Consider the following 27,111-nt stretch of genomic DNA (forward strand, 5'->3'; position numbering starts at 1 on the left):
ACAAAGATGTAAGTCATTTAGGAATGATTAAGGGAAAGAGAAAATGTATTTGTGTTTTTTAATCTTCACAGGACTAATGAGAGACTGTCAGAGATCAATACAAAACTTCTGGTAGAGAGACAGCAGCACCAAACTTTACTCAGCACTCTTACTATGAGGTCAGGCCTAGAACCACCTTATTGTGGACATTTTGAAAATAATTTAGTGCTCAATAGAAATCTTACTCCAAGAGGAAACTTAGTGATTCCTACCTCAAACCCACGGCCGTCATATGACTACAGGGAGACTTCCTTGTGGAAGGTTAGTTATATTATCTGTTTTACTTTGGGTTTCAGATATCTGATATAATTGTTGCTTTTAATTTGGTGAAATTCTGAGTTGTTTAAGTAACTAATACATACGAAGTAAAAATCATAATTATATGTGCTAAGAAAGAACTGAGGTTAATTTTATAATTTTTTGTTTTTTAGTCCCCGGATCTCTCATTTTCAAGGGATACTTATTTTTATTTTATTTTATTGAGAGAGTGAGTGAGTGCATGCAGGGGAGGGGCAAAAGGAGAGGGAGAAAGAAAATCCCAAGCAGGTTTCATGCTCAGCACAGAGCCCAATGTGGGGCTCAGTCTCAAAAACCATGAGATCATGACCTGAGTCAAAATCAAGATTTGGGCGCTTAAAACAACTGAGCCACCCAGGTGCGCCACGAGAGACACCTAGTATTAACTGTATTCAATAAATATAACTAAACTGACCCATTTTAAATTTCTTGAAAAGCTTTCATTTAAATTTGATTTTAGAAAGTAAATGTTATTGCCTCCTAACCACAGGTACACTTAGATGTTTGGACTTACTTTCAGTTGGCAGTGGTTCATAAACATTTGAAAGTTTTACTATAATCCAGTTTTTGCACCCCTGTACATAAGTGAATGATCGGTCTCCAAACACTTAACGACATAATGAATGTTTACTATTTAAAAGAATCCATGGGGGTGCCTGGGTGGCCCAGTCAGTTCAGCGTCCAACTCTTGATCTCAGGGTCATGAGTTCAAGTCCTGCATTGGGCTCTACGCTGGGCATGGAGGCTACTTAAAAAAAAAAAAAAAAGAATCCATGATAAGTCCTTTTTATGAATTAAATCAACTTGCAACACTAAAAAGGTTAATTTCTCTTTTAACTTACAATTTTGGTATTTTCTTACACGAGAATACATCCTTAATTGCTTTCTTATGACACTCTTTTTTCTTTTTCCTTTTTTTTTTTGACTTATAGCACCTTGTTTCAATTTTTATAAAATGTCTTGCTGAGCAATTGTAAAGCATTTCCTAAATAGCTAAATCAAGCAAATATTTGAATCAAGCCATTATTTGAATACTAACAGTTAATGAGAAAATCCTTTTAATTAAAAATTCTTTAAAATTTTTCTTTGAATTAAAATTTGCTGATATATAGTTTTTCCGTGTATAATTTTCTCACCCTCTTATTTTTTTGATAAGTGGAAAGGTATAAATAAAATCACACGTGTTCTTACTCATGGACTTCAAAGCTATTTTCACCATTGAAACACAGATTTTACCTAGAAATAAACATAAAGGTCACAGAGGTAAGTATTTAGGAAAAGAGCTTTTGGGGGAAAGATGCAACATTACCTTGGTAGTTCCTTAAGTCATGTCATATAAAAAACGTGGTTTATATTTTACATAGTATTTATTAATGGTGATATAAAATTGTTTGAATAAAGCCTTCCCCCATCGTCTGGTATTGAGTTATTAATTTTATAAGTCTGGTATAGTAATGTTGTCCCATTCATTTTATAAGGCCTGAATATAATGCTATTGTCAAAAAAGTGTTATGGTTCCTCAAAAACTTAAAAATAGATATTCATTAATTCCACTACTGCGTATTTACCCAAAGAAAATGAAAACACTAATTTGAAAAGTTGTGTGCATCCCTATGTTTATTGAAACATTGTTTACAATAACCAAAATATGGAAGCAACCTAAGTGTCCATCGATAGATGAATGGATAAAGAAGATGTGTAATATGTATACAATGAAATATCAAAAAGAATGAGATCTTGCCATTTGTGACAACATTGATAGACCTAGAGGGTATTATGCTAGGTGAAATAAATCGGAGAAAGACAAATAAATACCATCTGATTTCACTTACATGTGGAATATAAAAAAACAAGTCAACAAACAGAATCATAAATACAGAGGACACACTGGTGGTTGCTAGAGGGGAGGTGGGTAGAGAGGTATGGACAAAATAGGTGAAGAGGAGTAAGAGGTACAAATTCCAGTTATAAAATAAATAAGTCACAGGAATGAAGAATACAGCATATGGAATATCATCAGTAATATTGTATTAATGTTGTATGGTGACAGAGGGTAACTATACGTACAGTAGTGAGCATAGCATAGTGTATACAATTGTCCAATCTGAATTTGTATATTGAAACTAGTGTAACATTGTATGTCAGCTATACTTCAATTAAAAAAAGGTATTAGGGAAAACAGTCTCTGAAAATATTGGGAAACATGTCAGCCAAAAAATTTGTCCTCACACCTAAATTTGTAAAGACATTGGAATCCTTATCACCACAGTGTTGATTATGTTCAGTACACTCTTTTGGAGCCCGTTTGGGGCATTCAGGGAGAGGCTACCTTTTATAAGAAAGATCTAAATAAGAACATTCTAGACAGGAACAGTTGTAATATACAGTTGACCCTTGACCAACATGGTTTCAAACTGTGCAGGTCTACTTTACTTACACATGGATTATTTTTGGATACTGTGTAGTACTGTAAGTGTATTTCCTCTTCCTTCTGTTTTTCTCAATGTCATTTATTTGCCCTGGCTTATTCTACTGTACAAAACATGTATGAATCGACTGTTTATGTTACCAGTAAGGCTTCCGGTCAACAGTAGGCTATTAGTAATTAAGTTTTGGGGGGGATGAAAAATTATATACAGGTTTTTGACTGTACCCCACCCCTGTGTTATTCAAGGGTCACCTGTAGTTTGAAATATTCATACACATTTGATAAGTAGATAACCATAACTTTAATAAGTCAAGTGTTTCAAAACTTGGTCCTAAAGTTACAATTGAAAATTGTATATTGTTTTCCTTATCTCTAATTGAGAAAGTTATAAATCAGAAGCTAAGTTTGAAAACTGTTGTAACCCTATATTTTTCCTTTCTTCAAATAGATTTTCTGAAATCTTTGTGTGCATATGAAAAGAAATAAGTGTTTTAGTCATAATACTGATAGCAAAATATTTTAACTCAATTTTTTGCCAGTAGAATTTCCACATGACAATATGACAGTCCCACTTTCCTCATTTTATATGTATTTAAGAGTCAGTCCTGAAAAATTAATAGCAAAAAGCATTCCTTCAAATTTTGTTTTTCTAAAAGTAAAAAAATGGAAAGCCCATTTTAAGGAACAATTCATTAAGGTAAAAAACTGCTTAAACTTTCATAAATGGCAGTTTTTCTAATAATTTCCAAGTAATAATTCAGTATACAATATGATTCTTGTTTAAACTTTTTTGTACCAGTAAGATCAAACATCACCTTTCAGAGATGATACACATTCAATAGACCAATGTTAATTGTGCTTTTTATCAGATTCACTTAAATAGCATTATATATATATATATATATAAAATATACACATATTATATATACATATATATATACATACACACACATATATATACATATATACGTGTGTGTGTGTATATATATATATATATATATATATATATGTATCTGTTCTCAATTATCTAAAACTAAAGTAGGAATTTATTTTATTTATGTGATTGTCCTTCTATTTAAGCAATCCCTAACTTTGGTTTAGTCTCTGCAAGTATTATTTCAAGACCACATGTCATAAGCTATATATAATTCCTACAATGTCTTTTGTTTACACATTCTAAATAATATTTGACTTATTTCAGATGCAGTGGGAGTTGGAAAAAAGTATAACCAAAGCACTAGAAGAAGGTATGTTGCCAATATGTATGAATTTAGATATCATTGATTTCTGAAATAAACTCTAAATAGTGAATGGCATCCCTTTCCATTGTTTGGATGATAGATACTACATTCACATTTTTTTGTACATATCTAATAAAAAATGTAAAAGTATGAGCATAATGAAGAACATACTTCTTCCTCATTTATTTAGTCATCATGTTTCATAGCTCTTTTAAAATCTCCCAAAAGTCTAGTGCACCCAGGTGGCTCAGTTGGTTGGCCGACTGATTTCAGCTCAGGTGGGTTCAGGCCCCACAGTGGGCTCTGTGCTGAAACCTCGGAGCCTGGAGCCTGCTTCAGATTCTGTGTCTCCCTCTCTCTGTGTCCCTGCCCGCTTGTGTTTTGTCTCTCTCTCAAAAATAAATGAACATTAAAGTTTTTTCAATCTCCTAAGTCTATATGTCTGTTATTATTTCTGGCAATAATCTTCCTTCACTGGTGCCATCCCTATGAAACTGTCAACCTGCACAAGTCTCAGCAAATGTGTGCTTTATCAAATTGTTGTTTCTGCTAGTAGTAGAAGACCCAAAAAGCCAAAGTCGTTTTAGTAATGCTTGGTTAAGTAATTATAGGTCCTATAGCTCTCACTTGACAGGTAATGGGTTTAAATCTTCGCTCATTGACTTTGTCATCATTGCTTTTGCCCTTGAGTCAAACTTCAAGTTCCTTAGCATGGAATGAAAACACCCAAATCAGTTTGCTTCTTGCCAGATTATTCAGCCTAGTCTCTCACTATTTGCCCTACTCTCTGCTTTGCTCTAGCACCTTGTCAAACTAAACTACTCATAATTGCACAAGTGTTCTTCCTCACTTCTAGCTCTTTGTACGTGCTTCTTCCCTCTACCTAGCATACTTTTTCCTTGTCCTTCAGGTGTCAGCTTACATATCACCTTCACCAAAGAGCAGACAATATTGACACAAAACTGGGATATCCCTTCTGTATGTTCCAGTAGTGCTATGTTTTATACCTGTCACTTATACCTGTATACTTGGCTCTGTTTGGAAATGCCCGTTTGATTTTTCAGTTTATAGTTGATGATTGTTCAGGGTAGACTGTGTCCTCATCTTGTAATTTCACCTTGTAATGAAAAAACCAGAAACTCTGATATTTATCCACAATAGCAATTAATTCAGTGTGCAACCCTGAGCAAAATATATTTAATAGTAATCTTGGGTTTCATATTGCAGTTGTATGTAGGTATTTTTCATTTTTCTTAACACTTACTCATGAAGGCCCCAACTTTCCTTTCCTTCCCTTCCCTTTCCCCTGCCCCTTGCCCTTCCCCTTGCCCTTCCCCTTGCCCTTCCCCTTGCCCTTCCCCTTTCCCTTCCCTTCTCCTCCCTTCCCCTCCCCTCTGCTTTCCTTTCTTTCTAACTTGTAGTTAAAAGTATTTTGTATAAGGAATCTAATTCTTTCTTTTCCTTTTCAGCTGCTACTGAATTTGAATCAGGATCCTGTAGAACTCCTTTAGTATCTACTGATGATTCAATTCTAAATCAAGACCTGGTATGGAAAGCGTCACAAGAATATGTACAGATTTTGAACAAAAATTATATGATTTGAAAAATAAATAGAAAAAATTTACTGGATGCTTACAAAACATTTTCATTGTTTCCCAATTGAACATACTATATGGTAAAATCTTGATTAAAGGAAAATGTTTTTGTATCATGTGTGTGATGAAAATCTGTATAATATTTTAAACTATGTTTCTTGGCATCTCATTAACTTTTAAGCACATTTTGTACGTGGAAACCAGCACTAGAGGGTTTTACATACTTCAGACCACTCCACTACCAGCTGTTTGAACAGCACCCAAACAACCAAGTTGCCATTAATACTTAAGTAGTGTTAATGGATGGCTTTTGTATTTTCCAATTTTTGTTACTATATGTGGACCTAAAGATTTAGGCATTATTTTGATGTATTCCTGCTATGGCTATTGCCAATGTTTGTATGTATTACAATTTTTTATAATGCCATAAAACCTATGTATAATTGTAAACACTGATTCATAGCTCTTTCCACATGGAGAAATAAAATTTGCCTAAGGCTTTTCACCTTTTCTCTTTATTTATTTTTGATTTGCTTTTTGGAAACAAAGAGAAAAGAAAAACTAGAGAAAAAAAAAAAGAACTCCCCCCCCCCCCCCCCACCGCCCCAGAGTCATTATTTGCAAGTAAATTGCTAATGTGATGCCTGATTCCTGTAGTATTTAAATCCTACAAGTCAGTACATTCCACATAACTACCATACAACCTTCACAATCAGAACATTAACTCTAATACACTCAACGCTTGAATAATGGGGTTAAGGGCTCTGACCCCTACGCCCCATAGGCAAAAAGCCATGAACAACTTTTGACCCCCAAAGACTTAACCACTACTACTACCAATAATCTTTTGTATATTATATGTATCATACTATATTGTTACAATAAAGTAAGCTAAAGAAAAAAATACTATGAAGAAAATTAGAAAATATATTTACAGTACTGAATAAAATGTGTGTGTAATCAGTGCACCCATTAAAACTCTTTGGTTCAAGGGTTAAGTATAATTCTATCATTTATTCCTCGTAATTCTTTTTAAGTTTGGTCACTTATCTGTAGTATACGTTATACCAAGGAAGGTCCTGTTCAGAGCCATGTATTGAATTCAGTTGTGTGTCTTAGTCTCTTTCAGTCTAGAACAGTTCCTTTGTCTTTCCTTGACTTTCATGTTTTTAACCTTTTGACGAGTAAATTCCAGTAATGTGGAATGTCTTTCAATGTGGATTTTTCTTAGGTTTCCTTATGATAAAATTCAGATCATACGTTTTTAGCAAGAGTATCATTACAGTCTACTCTTTTCATTGCATCCTATCACATGACCTACAATTTGGATTTGTCCCAATACTGGTGATGTTAATGTTGGCCACCGGAGGTAGGATCTGCCAGGTTTCTCCGCTGGAATGTTAACTTTCCAACTTTACAATTATTTAGTATTTTATGGGGAAGTACTTTGAGACAGGTAGTATCTCCTTTTTCAGACACCCTGTGCCAGGCCACCTCTTCTGCAGATGATGTGCCCCCCTGCAGGTTCTGAAAACCCACACTGGGCTATTTTTCCCCTGTGCAGATGCTTCCCCACCCTGTTCAGTCTGTGTTACTTCATTATTCTATATCATGCACTTTTCAGGGATGCTCTCACTTGAGATCCAACACTGTGCAGGGTGACTGTCCCACACGTAATGCCTTCCCCATTCTGTCTAAGCTCCAACACCTCACTCTGGACCCCCACAACTCCATGCCTCTGTTTCTAGGACTGGGAACTAAAATGTTGGGGATGGGAAAGAAGAAAGGAAGGGCTCCACAGGTCTTTTATAATCAACTTGGCAAGCTCTCCAAAGCCAAGTTTCTGATTGGAATTGCATCGAATCTGGCAATAGTGTGTAAGGAAAGACATTTCTTATGCTGATTTTCCCAAACAACTAGTATTTTAATTGCCTAAACTTATTCCCCACAATATATTGTTTCTTACTCGAGTATTTTATCTGCAGATTCCTTTGGATTTGGTTCATGCAGCGACATAGAATCTATAAATAGTGGCATTTTTGTTTCTTTCCAATTCCTAGAGCTTTAATTTTTTTCTTCTTTCCTACTACAAGAATGACGTTGAGTAAATGTGAGGATAGTGAGTATTTATGTCTTCTTGAAATTGCAACATGTAAAAGTATTTTTCTATAACTATGTAGATAGTGGGGTTTTGAAAAGTGTAGATCTTTTATTAGTCTCTTAGTTTGCTCTTACCGTTTATAACAGATCACCATCAACACAGTGTCTTAAAGCCATACACATTTATCTCACATTTTTATGGGTCAGAAGCTAAGCAATGGCTTAGCTGGGTCCTTTGCTCAGGTTCTCACAAGGCTGTACCCAAGGTGTCCGCTAGACTGCGCTTCCCCATTTGGGTGCTTCAATGGGGAAGAATCTGCTTCCAAGCCCACTGAGTTTGTATTTAAGAGAATTCCTTGTGACTGTATGACTGGACTCATTTCCACAGCTCTTTGCTAGTTGGAGGCTTAGGTCCTAGTGGTTGCCCATGGTTCCCAGACGCTTGTCCTAGTCCTTTTGGGCTGCTCTAACAAAATACCATAGGCTTATGAAAAAAAGTTTTATTTTTCACAGTTCTGGAGGCTGGGAAGTCCAAAATGAAGGCACTGGCAGATTCAGTGTCCAGCGACGGCCTGCTTCCTGGTTCATGGACGCTGGTCTTCCTGCTTGGCGCAGGGCCAAGGGAGCTCTCACAGCCCTCCTTTATAAGGCCACTAATCCCATTCATGAGGGCTCCACCTTCATGACTTCATCATTTCCCAAATCCCCCACTTCTAAATACTATCACGTTGAATATTAAGATTTAACACATGAATTTGGGCAAGTGGCGACACAAATATTCAGTCTAGAGCAAGGCTGTTCCTTGTTCTTGGCCATGTAGACTTAATACACCGCTTAGTTTAGGAGGCCAGCAAGGAGAATGTCACTTCAGAGAAGGCTCAGTCCTTGAAGGGTGTTCATGTGATTAGATCAGGTTTGCCTAGCATAATCCCCCTTTTGATGGACTCTGAAGTAACTGAATTATGTCTCCACAATTCCTTTACATTTTCCATATTCTAATAGCTAGAGTGAAGTCACAGATCTTAAGAGAAAAGAATTATAAAGAAAAGGTGACAACACTAAAGGGCAGATATTATGGGGTCACTTAGGGTCTTTCTGCTACAAGTATATTAAGGAAGTTCCCTTATGATACTAGTTTCTAAGTTTTGTCATGAATGAATATTGAACGTTAATAGATGTTTACTTCACATCTATTGAGATAATTTTTTTAAGTGTTTATTTTTGAGAGAGACCAAGCAAGCCAGCAGGGGAGGGGCAGAGAGAGAGGGAGACAGGCTCGGAAGCAAGCTCTGCGCTGACAGTGGTGAGCCCAATGCGAGCCCCACGGGCTCAAACACACACTGTGAGATCATGACCTGAGCCTAAGTTGGATGCTTAACCAACTGAGCTACCCAGGCACCCTGAGATAAGTTTTTAAAATATTTGTGAATGGGGGGAGGGGCCAAGATGGCAGAACAGCATGGAAGTTTTCTGTGTGTCTCGCATCCATGAAGTACAGCCAGACCAACACTAAACCATCCAGCACACCTAGAAAACTGGAGGATTAACACAACAATCTGCACAACCTGAACCACAGAATCCAGCAGGAATTTACCCCAAAAGAAAGAGCATAAAGAAACGACAGCCAGGGATTTAACCAACACAGATACTAGCAAGATGTCTGAACCAGAAGTTGGAATCACGATAATAAGAATATTAGCTGGAGCCGAAAATAGATTAGAATCCCTTTCTGCAGAGATAAAAGAAGTAAAAAATAGAATGAAATTAAAAGTGCTATAACTGAGCTGCAATCACGGATGGATGCAGAGGCAGCAAGCATGGACGAGGCAGAACAGAGAATCTGTGACAGAGGACAAACTTGTACTCTGTCTCTCAAAAGCAAATAAATGTAAAAAATTAAGATGCATATTAGACAAAAACAGGAGTTGTTTTGTCTTTTGGATGACACTTTGCTTTAAATTGCTTTTTTTTTCTTTTTTGAGGAATACTGATGTCCTTAGGTGATCTTTAAGTAATGATTAATTACTATTACCAGGTACTATAGGCTCATCAGGTTTTACCCTTTTTCATGTCCAGTATATATATTTTTGATTTTATTTTTAATTGGTAGGAGTAGAAAGATGAAAGGTAACTTTAACTGAATAGACTTTTCCTTTAATGAGGATAAGTTACAGGTGGGTGATAAAGAAGAAAGAGATGTGCCTTAGATTCACACAAGACTAGGTTTATTCATAGCTTTCCTACTTGCTAGGTGTTGTGACCTTGGGAGCGTTACGTGTCATCACTAAATATGTTTCCTGATATGAAAAGGAGGATAATAATACATCCTTCAAGGGTGGTTTGTGTAAATTATAATTTATATACATAGCATTTAATTTAGTGCCTGCCATATGCTTATCAGCATCGTTAACTATATGCCTATTTTATTAGCATTCACATTAAAATATTATCATTTTAAGCCTGCAGATAGTTTTTATACTTACTTGACCTCTAGATGGCTTTGAAGTGCACTGTATCAGATTAAGGAAGACATGGGGAATTCTTTTTTGAAATCTTTACCTATTCAGATAAGTGACCTCCACATAGTTTCTTGTTTATCAAAGGACTTTAAATTAGCAACTCTATAATACATTACCCAAGTGGGACAAGAAGCTCCCTTTTGTCCCTTCATTTTAGTCTTGGAGATAATTTACAAAGATGAACACTTGAACATGTAAATGGTTGCTTCTGAACAGACAGGCAAGATATTAACCTGATAAAGTATATCGAAATTAGTTGTTTAAATAACTAAATTCCTAAGAGTGAAGTTATCTCTGTTATTTTAGACCAGCCCTCATGCTTGCTGTAAATTATGAATCAACAAATGTAGTCAGGCTTCTTCTTCAGCAAGGTATTGATCCCTTTCCTCAAGATGTATATGCATGGATTGCAGATGAATATGCTTATATTAAGGGTTTTAGTCTGTAAGTGTTTGTATTAAAATGCTAAAATTACTAAACTGAGGTTTAAAATAATTTAACTGTTAACTTCGTACGTAACAAATGGGATTTCGTAGTTTGGTCAGGCAGTTTTGGAATGGCAGTTGGTTAGTCCACAACATTAGCCAGAAATCAAGCAAAGGACTAGACTAGTTGGAAGTAGAAATGTGTGCAGGATTCTTTATCTCAGGACTTTTGAGACCTTTATCCTTAAGGATCCTAACCTTACCCCTTTCATTTCAAGTATAACCCCTATGCATGGGGTACAAATAATGTTACATCTCTGTGTTTTCTAACTAGTAACTTGGGTCTTGAAATGTTCAGTTGTGTGGAAAACCCTGTACTTTCCTTTGAGAGCTATCTCCTGTACTCTCTCCCTTGAATTTTCCAAGAACCAAAGGAGCACCCTAAGACCAAAGAGACAGTCCTCTTTCACAAGTCGTAGGGAGGGGAAAAACGAACATCCTGATCATTCTACTGTTCCCTTTGATTCTGTTGCTGCGGCATTGCTGTTGAAACTGGTGCTGCAGTCTGGTCGTGATTGACCTTTGCTCCCAGGATTCCCTTGCTGATCCAGATTTTTCAGTCTTCATGGTGATCCACACTTAGATTTCAAAGTTACAAAGTTTCTTTTGTTCACTGCACATGCAGCACAAACGCTCAGCAGCTATCCCAAAGCACCAGCACCCTGTTCTGGCAGCTGGGCCTCCTGGCTTTAACCATACACCCCTTTCCCTACACACTCAAAAACCTTATGTGGAACCCATATCTTAGCCTAGACTTTCATTATGAGTTACCCTCTGAGGATCTTGTTTCTCTTTTTTTACCAGAAGATGTTAGTTGGGACCATTCTAAGCTGTCAGAGATGTTCAAACAATGCTGAAGGAAGAGATTGGACTTCCCTTTCTCCTTTGTTAGATCTGTACCCCTGCCTTTTTTTTTTTTGAGTTGGGGCTCAAACTCATGACCCTGAGATCAAGACCCAAGCTGAGATCAAGAGTTGGAAGCCCAACTGATTGAGCCACCCAGGTGCCCCTGGACTCCCGCTTTAAATCCTGTGGAGCACCTTTTCTGAGGTCATGGAAGGTGTCATCTTGCCCTTCCCAGAGTCATGAGCATCACCTGGCCTGAGAAGCCATGTTTTGGGCGTAATATCTCATTAAATCCTCTTATCAACCTTGTAAAATAAGGCAGAAAAATACTTGTTTTATAGAGGAAGATTTTGAGCCAAAGAGAAGTGGCTTATCCAAGAACAAATAGCTATTGGTTATAGAGCTAGGATTTCTGAGTCAAAACACTTTCCATAATGGCAAGGTAATTCTAATTATTATTATTATTTTTAATGTTTATCACTTTTGATAGAGGGAGACAGAGTGCAAGCTGGGTTGCGGGGTGGGGGTGATGGTTGTAGAGAGAGAGGGAGACATAGTATCTGAAGCAGGCTCCAGGCTCTGAGCTATCAGCACAGAGCCCGACACGGGACTCAACCTCACAGACCACGAGATCATGACGTGAGCCAAAGTCAGAGGCTCAACTGACTGAGCCACCTAGGTGCCCCAGAAAGCCATATTATTTTAAAAATACATATTAAAAATATGCTATGTGAGAAGTTACCAACTATGACCAAAGCTGTGTCTATACTGAATAGAATGAAGAGGAAAGCTGACAAATAAGATATTCCTTATTTATTTATGTGTCTCCTTCTTCCCCTTCCCCACTCTGTCCCTTTTTTACCATACATGTAGGGGATTTTTAGGAATTTCATATTAAATATGAAATACTGAAGTATGGATTGCAAAAAGTTTGCCTACTATGATGCATTCACCTTCTCTAAGGTTCCCAACACTTTTGGACCTATTCTCCCATTTTCTTTCTCAAGAGTAAGCAGCAAGGTGTAAGAACAGTCATTAGAGCTAGGAGATTGTAATCTAGTTGTAGTTAACCCTTAGAGTAGCATGTATGCCGATGGCACTAGCACTCAGTCTACTTAGGTATCAGTTTCCTCTTTGTGAAGAGAAAAGGTTGGAACAAATGACACCATTGTCAGTTGTATTCTAGAAACTCCTATAAGCTCTCTCTGGACAGAGATTGGAAGGGGAAGGACAGAGGTTACATGGTCAGAGCTCTACCATCAGAACAGCTCTGCTTTAGCATTATTTTTGACTTCATATAAAATTTAATTGGAAATACTATGCACACACACTGGCATGCACATACACACACATACACACACAATGCCCTATAAAGTAGCTTGCATCTCTAAGATCCCCTAGTTTGTGATATTTTATTCAACTTTCTTTAGTTTTAGCAGGGACTCTAAGTGCTCATCAAATAATGTATTTCTGGGTTCTGAGAGACTTATTAAATAAATGCTACCTTAAATCTCTTGAATAAATAAATCGAGAGCTTTAGGATTTACTCATAGGTGTAGTCAATTGTTCAAAATGCTAGTAATCATTCTCAAATCTCTTTTTGAGACCTTTTTCAAATTAACATCTCCTGAATTTGAGGAGAAAAGCTAAATATGAGAAATACACTTGCACAAAGGCTTTTGACATTCGAGAAAATTATGCAATGATGCACACACACTCTCTCTCTCTGAAATAATGTCTTTTTATTTTAAACCCTAAAGTGCTATGGTTCTACTGTAAGCCTCTGAGCTCCTCTATGGCTGTCTTTCAGTACCTCCCTCAGGCTCGCTGTTTGTTTCAGTTACATCACCACGGGCACGTGTCAGTTTCTCCCTCAGGCTCCCGGTTGATTTCAGTTAAATTACCACGTGCACATGTCAGTTTCTCCCTCAGGCTCGCGGTTGGTTTCCGTTACATTACCACCCGCACGTGTCAGTTTCTCCCTCAGCCTCGCTGTTGGCTTCAGTTACATTACCAGGAGCACCTTTGGGTTTCCTATCTGTACCTGCATCCCAGGTTTGCAGCGTATAATTTGTCAACAACTAGTGAAAATGGGTCCTAAACTCAAATTATATTTACGATACTACTACAGCATTGTGTTCCCTTTACACTGGATTGAAATTTTCACCCTTGGTACAAAACCAATAGGGGATGCAATTCTGAGCACTTTATTGTTAGCCAACACTATTATGCATGTGCTCATTTAAAAACACAATCAGTTTCACTTGAGAATTTCCTTGATACAGTTATAAAAATGATAACTGCATTCAATATCAATACTTAAGATCTTTTTAGTATCTGTGTGGTAAATCTGGAGTACCCAAAACAAAAATAGGGGTACCTGGGTGACTCAGTCGCTTAAGTGTCTGACTCTTGACCTCCGCTCTGGTCATGATCTGGTGGTTTGTGGGTTGGAGCCCCGCATTGGGCTCTGTGCTGACAGTGCAGAGCCTGCTGGGATTCTCTCTTTCCCTTCTGTGTCTGCCTCTCCCCTGCTCTCTCTTACACTCTCTCTCTCTACAAATAAATAAAAACAATAAAAACAAAAAGACTTCCACTGTACATCAACATGATAGTTGTCTCCAGGAAAAACACCTTGGCAGCAGCTGGTTGTGCTATAAACTCAACTATTCTTTCTTGTTTTCATGTAACTTGAATTTAATGGAAGGAATGAATAACAAAAATGACTTCAGATTTAAGTATAGGTTTCATTCACTGTCTGAATGTTGGAACATCCCTATGAAAACTTCTGTAAGCTGAAATGGTGTAAAGCAAAGAGCATCCCCTGCCTTCTGAGAGATCACATTATACCACTTCTGTTTTTGTGGAAGTCCTACATCACTACCTGTTTTTGCTAACCAAAAGAAATCCAAGGGGGAGGGGGTTCACTTTTACACTGTACTAATGTAAATTTTTCACAAAAACAAAGTCACATAATGCAAACTTTCAGAGAGCAAAGGATACCTCTGGGAAATGTTTGCCCTCAAAATGAATGAAATGAACCTTTCGTATAAAATACGCACGCACGCACACACACACACAAACACAAGTGGCTGTTACAAATTATAAAATTTAAGCTTTCAGTCAAAAATTTGCATCTTGGAAAGCTTATGTCCTCTCCCTTGAGTTTGAAAGCTTCCCAAAACTTTTCTAACGAGAGGCATGAGTTGTACCATCAGTGATGTTAACTATGCTTTTGTTTTGTTTTGATTTTATGTTCTAGAATAAACCCCACCAATATTTGGAAAACTGGCATAACTCAGTGAACTAATATTTTGCAAAAGGCCAAGGCACAATGCTTAGAATCATGTATAGGTAAGAGATCCTTTTAAAGTAAAAGGTGACCGATGGCTTTAAATGTAGCAAAGTACTGATATTTTATTGACATACTTTCAGATTCCACATGGCAACTGACCTTCAAGAATCAATCATTTGTTAAGTTTTCAGGAAGGGTCAAACAAGGACCTCTGCAATTATGTGAAAAAGCTATTAAACTACATCTTCCATTTCTAACTAATTATGAGGCCTCGATTCTTCATATATGTCAACCAAAACAACCTCCTGCAAAAGAATTAACAAAGGGCACATCTGAAAATCCTGATGTCTTTCATCCAGGCATTAAACAAATTTGCAAAAAATATAAAATAATGCTGTTGTATTTTTGGTTTGTTCTGAAAAACATAGCTATTTTTATAACATGTTATGTATATTTACATGTATAGTTTTATCATTGCCATTTTAAGTGAATTAACCAACATTTTAGAAAAAAAATCTCAGCAATTAAATTTTATTATCTAATCCAGTAAATGTTGACAGAATTCAAAAGCCCAAAAAGTATTTTTTGGGTCGACAATAATCTGTTAGAATGTCCTACACTAAACTCTACTGTGTATACTTCATTATGGATTTTATTAAATTTATTTTAACCTACATTTCAAACTGCTAAGTTTATAGTAAAATAATATTCTAGGTCTCTACTGTTGTGGATTTTCTTTTTAATTTGGTGATATCATTAGACCTAATGACTGTGCTCTATCGTATCTTGTCTTCATGAACTTTCACAAAATACTTCTCTTATGTTCTCTAATATGTAATGCAAGAGGGACTAACCAGATAAATTTGTCACTGGTCAACATTTCCTGGTATAATAAGTGTAGGGAATTGTGTAGGTGGAAAAGATGGAAACCCTATGCTTGAAGGCTTCAACTATACTAAGGGACTCAGGTTAATCAGACAGAGGCCAATGCACATGAAAACTGCACCAGCAGAATTTGTCATCAGAGTGATATCAGCAAACATGGAGGAGTAGGCAGCTCTAAGAGGCTGTTTCCTCACAAAAACATTAAAACAAAACAAAACAAAAAAACAACAAGCAAAACTGTCAGAATAAGCTATGTCAGAACACGGGAAAAGAGTCAAAGGTTCACAACAATCTAGCAAATACTGAATCAAGAAAAAGGTAACTTAAAAACAGTAGAAAAATATTGTGGCATTTTTATTTGGCATTACTCCAATCCCCTCCCCGGCTCAGTGGTGATCTTTAACAGTCTGAATACAGAGTATGGGACCCTGGTCTCTGGCTTCTGGAGGAAGCCGAGTAGATCTTTTCTCAAAACTCTTTTGGTCTGTTCTGACCTGCCTGGGGTTACCTAAAGGACTGACTGACCTGGGGTATTTATTTTTCTTACCTGACCCAGAAAACTCAGCACAGAAAATCAGTGGATATTCTCAAAAACATTATAAGGCAAATGAACAAACCCAGCTGCCTGGGAAAAGAGATACACTTAAGGCCTAAAATATAGCATTCAGTCTTGAGAAGGAAAGCTGGGAAGAGCTTTCCTTTGAGAAATTAGGATTCGAAGTGTCTACATATACTGAGAAATTCAGAAAACCACATGCGTGCCCAGAGCAGGATGCATGTTCAAAAAAAGACCTGAGAAGACCCTAAGTTTTTGCCTCCAGCTAAACTCTAGGCTTAATACAAATAGGAAATGAAGGCGAATGCAGAGCTATAAATAAGTACTGAATAATTGCCCCAGATTACAGAACTAATCTGAAAAGAATGGGAGAGTGTATTTGGCTCCTAGCATTCAAGGAATCCTTTGTAAAAACACTAGCTGAACACAAGCTAAAGGAATAGAAACCTCAGAGACCACGTATGATAGAGAATACTGCCTTTTCAAAATACATCAGAAAAGTCAATTAAACAACCACAAAAATAGCTACAGAACATAACAAAAATATAACTCTGAAGAGTGGAAAGAATCATATCTCTAGTGTTCCAGGGGTGGCTGGGTGGCTGAGTTGGTTAACCTTCAGACTTCAGTTCAGGTCCTGATCTCACAGGTTGTGGGTCAAGCCCCATGTTGGGCTCTATGCTGACAGCTCAGAGCCTGGAGCCTAGCCTGCTTCAGATTTGTGTCTCCCTCTCTCTTTGCCCTCCCCCACTCATGCTCTGTCTCTCTCTCTCTCAAAAATAAACTTAAAAAAACAGTGCTCCACATTATTGAAAACAAAATGTACAGTTTTTGATACAAAATTTAAATCATGAAAAGAATCAAGATATTATGGTCATCTCACAGAAGAGATTAACAGAAAGTGCCCCCGAGAAGCACAGACAAGTTACTTATTAGACAGGCTTTAAATCAATTATCTTAAAAATACTCACAGAACTAAAGGAAACTATGGACAAAGAGCTAAATGAAACCAAGAGAACAATGTGTGTGTGTGTGTGTGTGTGTGTGTGTGTGTGTGTGTGTATGTGTGTATATATATATATGAATATCATTAAAGAGAAAGAAATTAAAAAAAATTTTTTTAATGTTTATTTTTGAGGGAGAGAGCATGAGCTGGGGAAGGGCAGAGAGAGAGGGAGACACAGAATCTGAAGCAGGCCCCAGGCTCTGAGCTGTCAGCACGGAGCCCGACATGGGGCTCAAACTCACAAGCCATGAGATCATGACCTGAGCCAAAGTCGGATGCCCAACTGACTGAGCCACCCAGGCGCCCCAAGAGAAAGAACTTTTTAATCCACAGAATTCTAAAGCTGAAATGTACCACAATGGAAATTAAACTTACTAGAGGGTTCAAACAGTAGATATGAGGAAACAAAATAAAGAATCAGTGAACTGGAATTTAGGTTCACTGAAATAATCTAGCCTGAGGAACACAAAGAAGGAAATAGAAAAATAAAACCTAAGAGACATGTGGAATTCCATTAAGCATGTCAACCTATGAGCAAAGGGAGTCCAGAAGGGAGAAGAAAAAAGAACAGAAAGAATACTTGAAGAAATAATGGCCAAATATCTGCCAAACTTGACAAAATACATGCATTGATATGCTCGAAGTTTAAAAAACTCCAAAAAGGATAAACACAGAGAGATCCAGGCTGAGACATATTAGTCAAATTGCCAAAATTAAGGACAAATATACAATCTTGGAAGCAGCAAGAGAGAATCAAATTACATATAGGGGATCTTCAATGGGTTTAACAGCAGATTTCCTATCAAAAACTATGTCACCAGAAAGGAATGAAACAGCATTATGAAAGTGCTGAAAGAAAAAAGCTGTCAACCAAAGATTCTATATCCTACAAAACTATCCTTCAAAATTGTGAGAGAGACTAAAATCTCCCAAGATTAACAAAATCTGAGAGATCATAACAAGTATATTTGGCCTCCAGGAAATGTTAAAGGGATTCCTTTAGGATGAAGTAAAAAAGGACAGCAGTAACTTGAAGTCAGGTTAAAAAATAACTCTAGTAAAGGTAACTACATAGTTAAATATAAAAGCCAAAATTATTGTATGTTTGGTTTGGAATGTCTCTCTATATTTCTTATATTATTTAAAAGACAAATGCATGAATAACTAAAAATCTACGTTAAAGGGTGCACAATTTATAAAAGATGTAATCTGCAACAAAACCAATATAAGGGCGAAGCCATATAAAAGTAGAGTTTATGAAAGCTATTGATGTTGAGTTGGCATCAATTCAAAATAATTCTTAGAAATTTAACATATTTATAGTAATACCCAAGGTAACCATTAGAAAATCTAAAAAAAAAAAAAAAAATTCAAAAGAGTAAAGCACAAAAATCAATCAAAGACAAAAGAAGGCAGTATTGGAGGACCTGAGAAACACAAAAGATAAAATACACGGAGAAAATAAATGGTAAAATGGGAGAAGTAATTCCTTTACTGCAATTGCTTTAAATGTAAATGAATTAAATTCTCTACACAAAAGGCAGAGAACAGCAGAATTGAATTAAAAACATTTTTTTATACTTCTTTTAGATCCAAAGACACAAATAGGTTGAGGGTGAATGGATGGATAAAGATATTCCATAGAAACAGTAAATGAAAAAGAACAGAGGTGACCCTGCTATTATCACAAAAAATTAAGTCAAAAATTGTTGAGGCAAATAAAGACGTTATATATTGGAAACTGTTGTACCCAAAAGTTATAACAAGAATTATGATACCTGAACCAAATAACAGAATCACAAATTATACGAATCAAATGTCAGCAGAAATGAATGAAGAAATAGGTCTTCAAAGGTAATTAGAGATTTCAATAGCCCACTTTCAAGAATGTATACAATGTTTAGACTGAAGATTAATAAGAAAATACAGGACTTGAACAACACTATTAATTAGGAGATATTTTATATCTATGTGTGTGTTACATAAATCATATATATACATATATATATATATATATATGTATATATATACATACATTCTTTCAATACATTATTTTCAAGTACATGGAATATTCTCCAAGATATGCCATATTTTAGACCACAAAACAAGTCTCAATAAGTTTAAAAGTATTGAAATCATTCAAAGTGTCTTCTCGGAGTGCAGTAGAATTAAACTAGAAATCTATAGCAGAAAGAAAACTGGAAAAATAACCTATATAAGGAAATTAACACACTCTTGAGAAGAAATATTTAAGGAAGAAATCACAAGGGAAATTAGGAAATACTTTGGAACAAATGAAAATGAGAATGCAATATACCAATACTTAATGGGATGCAGTGAAAACACTTCTCAAAAGGATATTTATAGCTATAAACATCTCCATTAAAAGAGAAATTTAAATCAGTGACCTAACTTTACACATAAAGAAGTGGCAAAAAAAAAAAAAAAAACCCACAAAAACAAAAAACAAAACGCGAAACAATGGAGAGAACCAACAAAATAAAAAAAGATGAACAAAACTGACAAACATTTGTATGACAAAGAAAAAAATAACATGCAAATAATGTCAGATAGGAAACTGGGAGCATTACTACCAATTTTACAAAAATGAAAAGGACTGTGACAGAATACAGTGAACAATTGATTGTATGCCAACAGATAACCTGATAAAATGAGCACATTACTAGAAACACACAAACTACCAGACTGACTCAAAAGGAAATAGAAACTCTGTATGGATTTAAAACAAGTAAAGAAATTGAATCAGCAATGAAAAACTTCCCAATAATATACGGGAGCAGATGGGTTCACTTGTGAATTCTACCAAACATTTAAAAAATTAACATCAATGCTTCTCAAACTCTTCCAAAAGAGTTTCTCTTCTCTTTCTTCCAGAAGAGGAGAGAACACTTATTGATTCACTCTATAAAGTTAGAATTATCATGATCCAAATCCAGTTTGGTAGTTCCTCCCTCGAATAATTAAACAGAGAATTACCATATGATCCTGTAATTCTATTCTTAGTTATATACCCCTAAAAATGGAAAAATAGGACTCAAAAAATACATGTACACATGCGTTGATGGCTGCACTATTCCCAGTAGCCAAAAGGCGAAAATAACCCAAATTTCCATCAGTGGACACACGGATGAACAAATTGTGGTTCACACGTGCAATGAAATACTATTCAGCCATAAAAAAGAATGAATTACTAATATCTGACAATGTGGGTGAAACATTGTTAAGTCAAAACATCACATTATTTTTTGGTCACTCTTACATGAAATGTTCACAATAGGTAAATCTGTAGAGACCAAGAGCAAATTGGTGACTGCCAGGAGATAGAAGAGGAAAATGGGGAGTAACTGCTTAGCAGGCATAAGGTTTCCTTTTGGGCTGATACAAATATTTTGCACTTTGATAGAAGCAGTGGTTGCACACACTGTGAATGTATTAAATGCCTTTCACAGTAAATGGATCATTCACTTTATTATTTTTTTTAATGTTTGTTTATTTTGAGAGAGAAAGAGTGAGCGGGGGTGGGCCAGAGAGAGAAGGAGAGAGAGAGATTCCCAAAAGGCTCCATGCTGTCAGTGCAGGGCCCACCGCGGGGCTTGATCCCACGAACTGTGAGATCATTACCTGACCCGAAACCAAGAGTCAGACACCAACTGAGCCACCCAGGTGACCTGGATTGTTCACTTTAAAATTGATAGTTTCAAACGTGAATTTCATTTTTTTTCTCAGCAGGCTCCATGCCCAACATGTGGCTTGAACTCACAATCCTGAGATCAAGAATCACACATTCTGTTGACTGAGTCAGCCAGGCGCCCCAAGAATTACATTGTAATAAAATGAAAATTGTTCTTAACACCAGGCTTTAGGTCAGAGAATAAAGATAATGAATGTGATTGGGAGAGAAAAGGTAATTGGAGCAACTAGAATTCCTAAATGTTGAATCATAACCTGCGTAAGAAAGTATTCTTACTGGCCTTGTTCCCCTAAGGTAACATAATTACAGATGATGTCCCAGCAGAAGCAAGGTGAGCTGTGAATCTAGGATCACAGATCTCCGATGCCATATGCAAAGTGCAAACTGTAATGCACAGATTTAAGGAAGAGTCTTCCGTATAAATAACGATGTTTCCCAAGTCTTATTTTAAGGATTCCAGTTTTTCTAGAGTTTATTCAACTAGACCTTACACTTATTAGCAGAACAAGCTTAGAACAAGAGAAATATTGGTGAAAAGAGGCCAAAGCAATGAATATTCACTGAAATTGTTCCAACTAAATTTTCATTTTTATGAACAAAGGCATAAATTGGGATATTATTTAGTTTAAAAGGCTATTTAGTTAAGGTTTTCATTTGTCTGTTTGTTTTGTTCATTTGTTTTGACAGAGTCTCCTCTTACACGTAGTGAGTGAACTCTAGGATGGGAGATCTTAAGTTACTGTTCAAACACAAAGAACTGGACGATAAAGTGCCTGGCAAATAACTGCATATTAAAATACTCACTTCTACAAACACAGGGGGCAAATGTATGCTGAACTCTTTCTTCTTTTTTCCCCCCAGTTGGATAAACAGTTGAATGCAACTCCCTCTTTTAAAGAAACTTTGCTTCTGAAGGATCAGGCTGCCTTGCTTCCCCCCCCCCCCCCATTTTTAGAGGCCAGGCTATCCTATTTCTAAAATTTATATTTCAAAGAAAAAATACAACAAAATATTTACGGTCATACAGTGACATATAAATAATTGTTATACAATGTGGTTTAGAAAAGAAAGTGGGCATTTATATTTTATCATGGATATTTGAGGTTCTAATAAAATACAACAGCTGAAAAATAATTCATACAGAATTGATGTGCATAATTATCTTTTTCTTTTCTTTTTAAAGGAATCTATCAGGGTTTTTTTTTTTTTAATGTTTTTAGTTTTGAGAGAGAGAGAGATACAAAGTGCAAGTGGGGCAGGCGCAGAGAGAGACACAGAATCCAAAGCAGGCTCCAGGCTCTGAGCTGTCAGCACAGAGCCCGATGCGGGGCTCGAACCCACAAACTGTGAGATCATGACCTGAGCCGAAGTCGGACGCTCAACCGACCAAGCCACCCAGGCGCCCCGAGAGCTGTTACTGTTAATCACATTTTGTACATGGCAAAATAAGTCCAATATGTTTAAGGGCTTGTAAATAACACAACTGGGGCAAGAACTGAAGTGTACATACATAATATTCAACAACAGGCTGTAACTTCATTCTATAAGTTGATTTTTGGGCTAGTTCAATCCTACCCCCAGAAAATGACTATTTTTTATCATCTGGAGCAATATATGGGTGTCTGGTCTTTGAGGAAGCTAGGCGGGCCGGTTGTAGTAGCATACCAAATGGATTTGCTCCTGGAAGACATTTTGGGGAGTTTTAGAAGTCAGCAGACTGTCTCTGTCTTCCAATATCAGCACCTGCTAAAGAGCAGTAAAACTTCTGGGTACTGAAATAATCCCCAAAGAGGAACTGAGCCTTCTGATAATTTATATATTAGTGTTAAGCTCTTTAATGTAAAGGACACAATTTAAAGATCACTGCAAGGGCAATTTGGCAATGTTCTTTAGACAAGGGGAAACTGGGGATATAAAACTACAAGGAAAGAAAGGAACAGAAGAAAGAAGCACTTAGGGGCTTAGCTCATTTTCTTTTCATCAAACCCTCATTGTCTCTCAAGTCCTCCCTCACCGCCATCATTATAGTTGAGGTATCACCTACATATGGGAACCTCCAGGCTCCACTCCCTCATCTTCGGCCCACAATAGAAGTCAAATGTCCCCCGCATTTATTAACTGACAAACATAAGTCTCTAAGTAGTGATGGAGACCAAAAATCCCCTTGGCATTCTCAACGTATGTTTTACATTTCAGTTTCCCAAAAATACCTTACATGATATTTGAGCCACAAAATTACTGTGCCATTTGCAAAATGTCTGGTGACGCATTTTTTTTATTCCAACCGGTGCTAACGTGTCTTAAGATACCACATATGGCTATCCTCTTAAGGCATTTGAATGTGAAATTATCATCCACAATACCATCATAAGAGAGGAATAAAGACAGATTACCTGGGGTTAAGAGGATGATTGACATACTGATGAGTGAGCATGCAACTAAAATCACCAGCAGGGCAATAGCAACTCCCTTCCAGTTTCTCTGTGGAGGGCTGTTACTTCCCAGTTCCTACTGAGATAGAAAAAATTAAAAAAGTTTCATAATTATACATGCTCCAAAAGAAATGTATTCATAAAGGAATGATTCACTGCATGGCACAATCACAGTTTGAAAGCTTATTAGCCTTTTCCTCTTCAGTAGCTCATTTATATATTATAAATGGCTATCTTTGGGCGGGGGGGGGGGGGAATCTTATTTCTCTAAGAGCTAAACCAACAGAGCCTGAGGCCTGCTGTCCAAAATGTAGATGGCGTTAAAATGCATCGACTATAAACCCTAGGACAATAGCCAAAGTACTCTGCAAAATAATTATGGAAATAAAGCACACCCACTTACGTTTTTTTTCTTACTACAATGGAACCTACAATAAAGATTTAGATACAAATATTTCCCAAGCACTGTGGACTACTTTTCTCACTGGATAGTGGGGGGAAAAGAGTAGAGATGCGAAATCATTCAAAATGCCCCATGCTGCAGAGCAGGGCACATCTGTCAACACAGCAGGTCTTTTTTAAACGGCTCCCCCACCACTCATAAAAGTTAACAGGATGCAGTAACTAAATTAAATGAGTGCTTCGATATCAATGGTTGACAGCATCCTCTCCCTAGGCAGCAGGCCTAATACTGGCAAGGAGGGAAGATGGATGTGGAAGGTATAAACTTGAGCATCTCTCACAATACATTGAATAAAGCTTTTCATTTTTCAGATGATGTGTGTTCTACCCTGTTGACTAGAAATATGTGAGCATAACTCACCAAAGCAAAGCAAACACCACACTGGCTTGAAATGAACGCCAGATTTTCTTTGCAATGAAGTTTATAAAACACTGAGTCTCTCATTTCTTTCTTCCTATGCCATCTCCCAGCTTCCCTTCCTCCTTCCCAACCAAGAGTTCTTTATTGAAAACTCAGTAAGTTTTCTTTTTTAAGACAAATGAAACAAAATGTAAAGGTATCCAGTTCACTAGGTGTGCACAGATCACTCAACAAGCTTCAGAGCAGCTCTGCTTTAAACAAAGATAAATAGGATAGCAAACGTTTAGTAAATTATAAATGGGTTCCTGTGACTCACAGATTAAAACATTGAGCACATTTTCATATAGTGATATTGGCTTCCAATTCTGCCATAAATACTTTGGATTTATATAAATGTAAGAAGAGAACATGTGTGAAAGGTATTTTGTTCTTGTTTTTCCCTTTCTCAGATCAACTGCTTTGTCTTTCAGTCTGATGAACCAAATCCAGCAGAGGTCAGTTCTATTATTTATTTATTTATTATTTATTTATTTATTATTTATTTATTTATTATTTATTTATTTTTGAGGGGAGAGAAAGAGAGAGAGAACGAATGAGCAGGGGAGGGGCAGTGAGAGAGAGAAACAGAGAATCCAAAGCAGGCTCCACACTGTCAGCTCTAACCCATGAACCCTGAGATTATGACCTGAACCAAAGTCGGACACTCAACCAGGTGCTCTATTTTTTAATGACTCACTCTATACCTCTTTTCTATGCTTCTTAATGCTTGTTATCCAACACCCCTATCTCTCTTGCATTTTGGTTAGAATCTCCATTCATATTTGAACTGTGCAAGTCCACTTATACACAGATTTTTTTTTAGTTTAGTAATGTAAATGCATTTTTTTCTCCCTTATGATTTTCTTAATAACTTTTTATTTTTGCAAGCCTACTTTATTGTTAAGAAGTGGGTGTATAAATAAATAAACATTAAAACATTTTTAAATATACCATTTTTAAAATGGTAAAACACATTTGAGTAAAAGTAAAAATTTTTTTTCTGTTCATAAAGTGATTCACGTAAGAATGTGTGGCTCCTTTAAGATGACTCATCAATGCCCAAGGCATCTACTAGTCTGTTTAGGAACTGCAGACGTAATGAGCTCCTAATATAATTCTCCCCTTTCCATCCACCTTAGATTCTCTTACCGAGGCAATATTTATAAAACATGGTTTTACTTCTGCCACTTTATTACACAAAGTCCTTTAGTGTCCTAGTACCATCCAAATAATCAAAATGCAAATCAAAATTGAGCATAACACTTGTCTCTTGCCAAGCTCCAGTTTCCTCATCCAGCTTGATCCCTTTTGAGAACACAACCCATACTGCTCTGATAACCATTCGGCACAGACGCTTCATATGCTTCAACCTTCACATCACCTTCCATCCTGATTCTTTCCCATCCAATCCCTTTCGCATGCCTCCGCTTATAGGCACTGTCCATCATTCAACATCCAGCTCTAATGTCTCTTCTTTTGGGAATTTCACCTAATTATGCAAGCCAAATATGATTTCCCTCCCTCTGGAAAAAAAATGCCTAAAATACATTGTACTAATAGGCTGAATCCACCTCTACCACTGAGTAGCTGTGAGATTGCAAAGATGCATCTTTCTGAGCCTTTTTTTGTTTTCTCTGAACAAATGGAGTAATAACGTAATTTTTAAATGTAAGAATTAAAACCAATTCTTCCAACAAAACTCTTACTGACAATAAAATTCACATGAAATGAACTAGAATGTTCCTCCTCAACACACTTAACCTAGGTCACTCTGTCTCTACCTTCAAGTCTCATCTCAAATGATCCTTCCTGACCACTCACTCAAATAACATTACATATCCCTTCTATCCATTCCCTCCCCTTTCTTTTTCTTCACAGCACTATCATTTTAGGTATATCACAAGTCGTATTTAATCATCTATCTATAGTAATATATCAAGCTATTTAAGAATATATAATGTGTTTAAATGTTTATTCTATCCTTCTCAGCCCTCCAGAATAGAAACATCATGGTGTCATTAATATAGTACATCTTGTTCTTTGCTATATCCCTAGCATTGTGAAAAGTGTTTGGCACATACTAGGTATGCCATAGATAATTCTAAAACAAATGAATGAATGATAGCAGCTATGATAAAGATAATGATGATGGTAGTGGTGGTGGTTCTGATGATAATGCTTAAAGCCGTATGTAAAAAGCCATCGTATCCCTGCCAAAGCTACTATCTGCTTAAAGGATGACATCTTAGACAACTTCAGATTTCTCAAGCCCCTGACTAATGTCTGGTTCTCTTAACAGATGCTTAGAAAATAATTGCCCAATTAGTTAAGTGGTATAAATGGAAACCCAAAGGGGGATAGAGATACAGTGTCATTAGGTAAATATACATTAATAGCAAGCTTTTAAAATGTAGCTACTTGCTAAAGATTAATTTGACTGAGATTACTTTTAACCTCATTTATCTGACGCTAGCTTTCTAAAATGCAGTTGCCAACCTTCAAGTTAACTTCTTCAGCAAACTTAATCATTTCTATTGCCATGGGAAGTGGTCCTCACTGGCTTTGCTTTTCAGTGACTTTCTACAAGCCGACACCTGAAACCAATTAAGTGTACTTGCCAGGCCCACAGAACAGGTATGGTGCCGTGTAGCCACCTGAGAAAACATGTTAAGGAGTTGGCAATGAGGTCATCTGGATGCTCTGGAGGCAGAACAGAGTCCGTGTTGGAAATCATATTCACAGAATAGGTTTGAGGGTACCTTCAAAGATACAAGGACAAACATGTAATAATCCATATAGGAGCTGCTTTTGTA

General features: G+C 36.7%; 2 protein-coding genes across 15 annotated transcripts in view; one reads left to right on the forward strand and one right to left on the reverse strand.

Moving 5' to 3' along the window:
* The window catches only part of LOC102960429 (ankyrin repeat domain-containing protein 26), a 136,212-nt gene that overhangs the window by 107,542 nt on the left and 1,559 nt on the right, over positions 1 to 27,111 (forward strand). For 9 of the 14 annotated variants that reach the window (XM_042991276.1, XM_042991282.1, XM_042991283.1 and 6 more), the window contains 3 exons: positions 72 to 300; positions 3,966 to 4,011; positions 5,475 to 6,105. In XM_042991276.1, coding sequence (XP_042847210.1) covers positions 72 to 300; positions 3,966 to 4,011; positions 5,475 to 5,608 — 409 coding nt within the window. In that variant the 3' untranslated portion in view covers positions 5,609 to 6,105. Of the gene's footprint in view, positions 1 to 71; positions 301 to 3,965; positions 4,012 to 5,474; positions 6,106 to 14,812; positions 14,905 to 14,985; positions 16,049 to 21,691; positions 21,775 to 24,708; positions 24,754 to 27,111 lie in introns of those variants that run through there. The other 5 variants (XR_006219702.1, XR_006219701.1, XR_006219704.1 and 2 more) reach the window with 4 other exon arrangements.
* PTCHD3 (patched domain containing 3) overlaps positions 23,439 to 27,111 on the reverse strand; it is a 49,959-nt gene continuing 46,286 nt past the window's right edge. Inside the window, 1 exon segment of the mRNA XM_042991287.1 lies at positions 23,439 to 23,512. Coding sequence (XP_042847221.1) covers positions 23,499 to 23,512 — 14 coding nt within the window. The 3' untranslated portion in view covers positions 23,439 to 23,498.

Source organism: Panthera tigris, chromosome B4 (assembly GCF_018350195.1).
Source record: "Panthera tigris isolate Pti1 chromosome B4, P.tigris_Pti1_mat1.1, whole genome shotgun sequence".
Taxonomy (NCBI): Eukaryota; Metazoa; Chordata; class Mammalia; order Carnivora; family Felidae; genus Panthera; species Panthera tigris.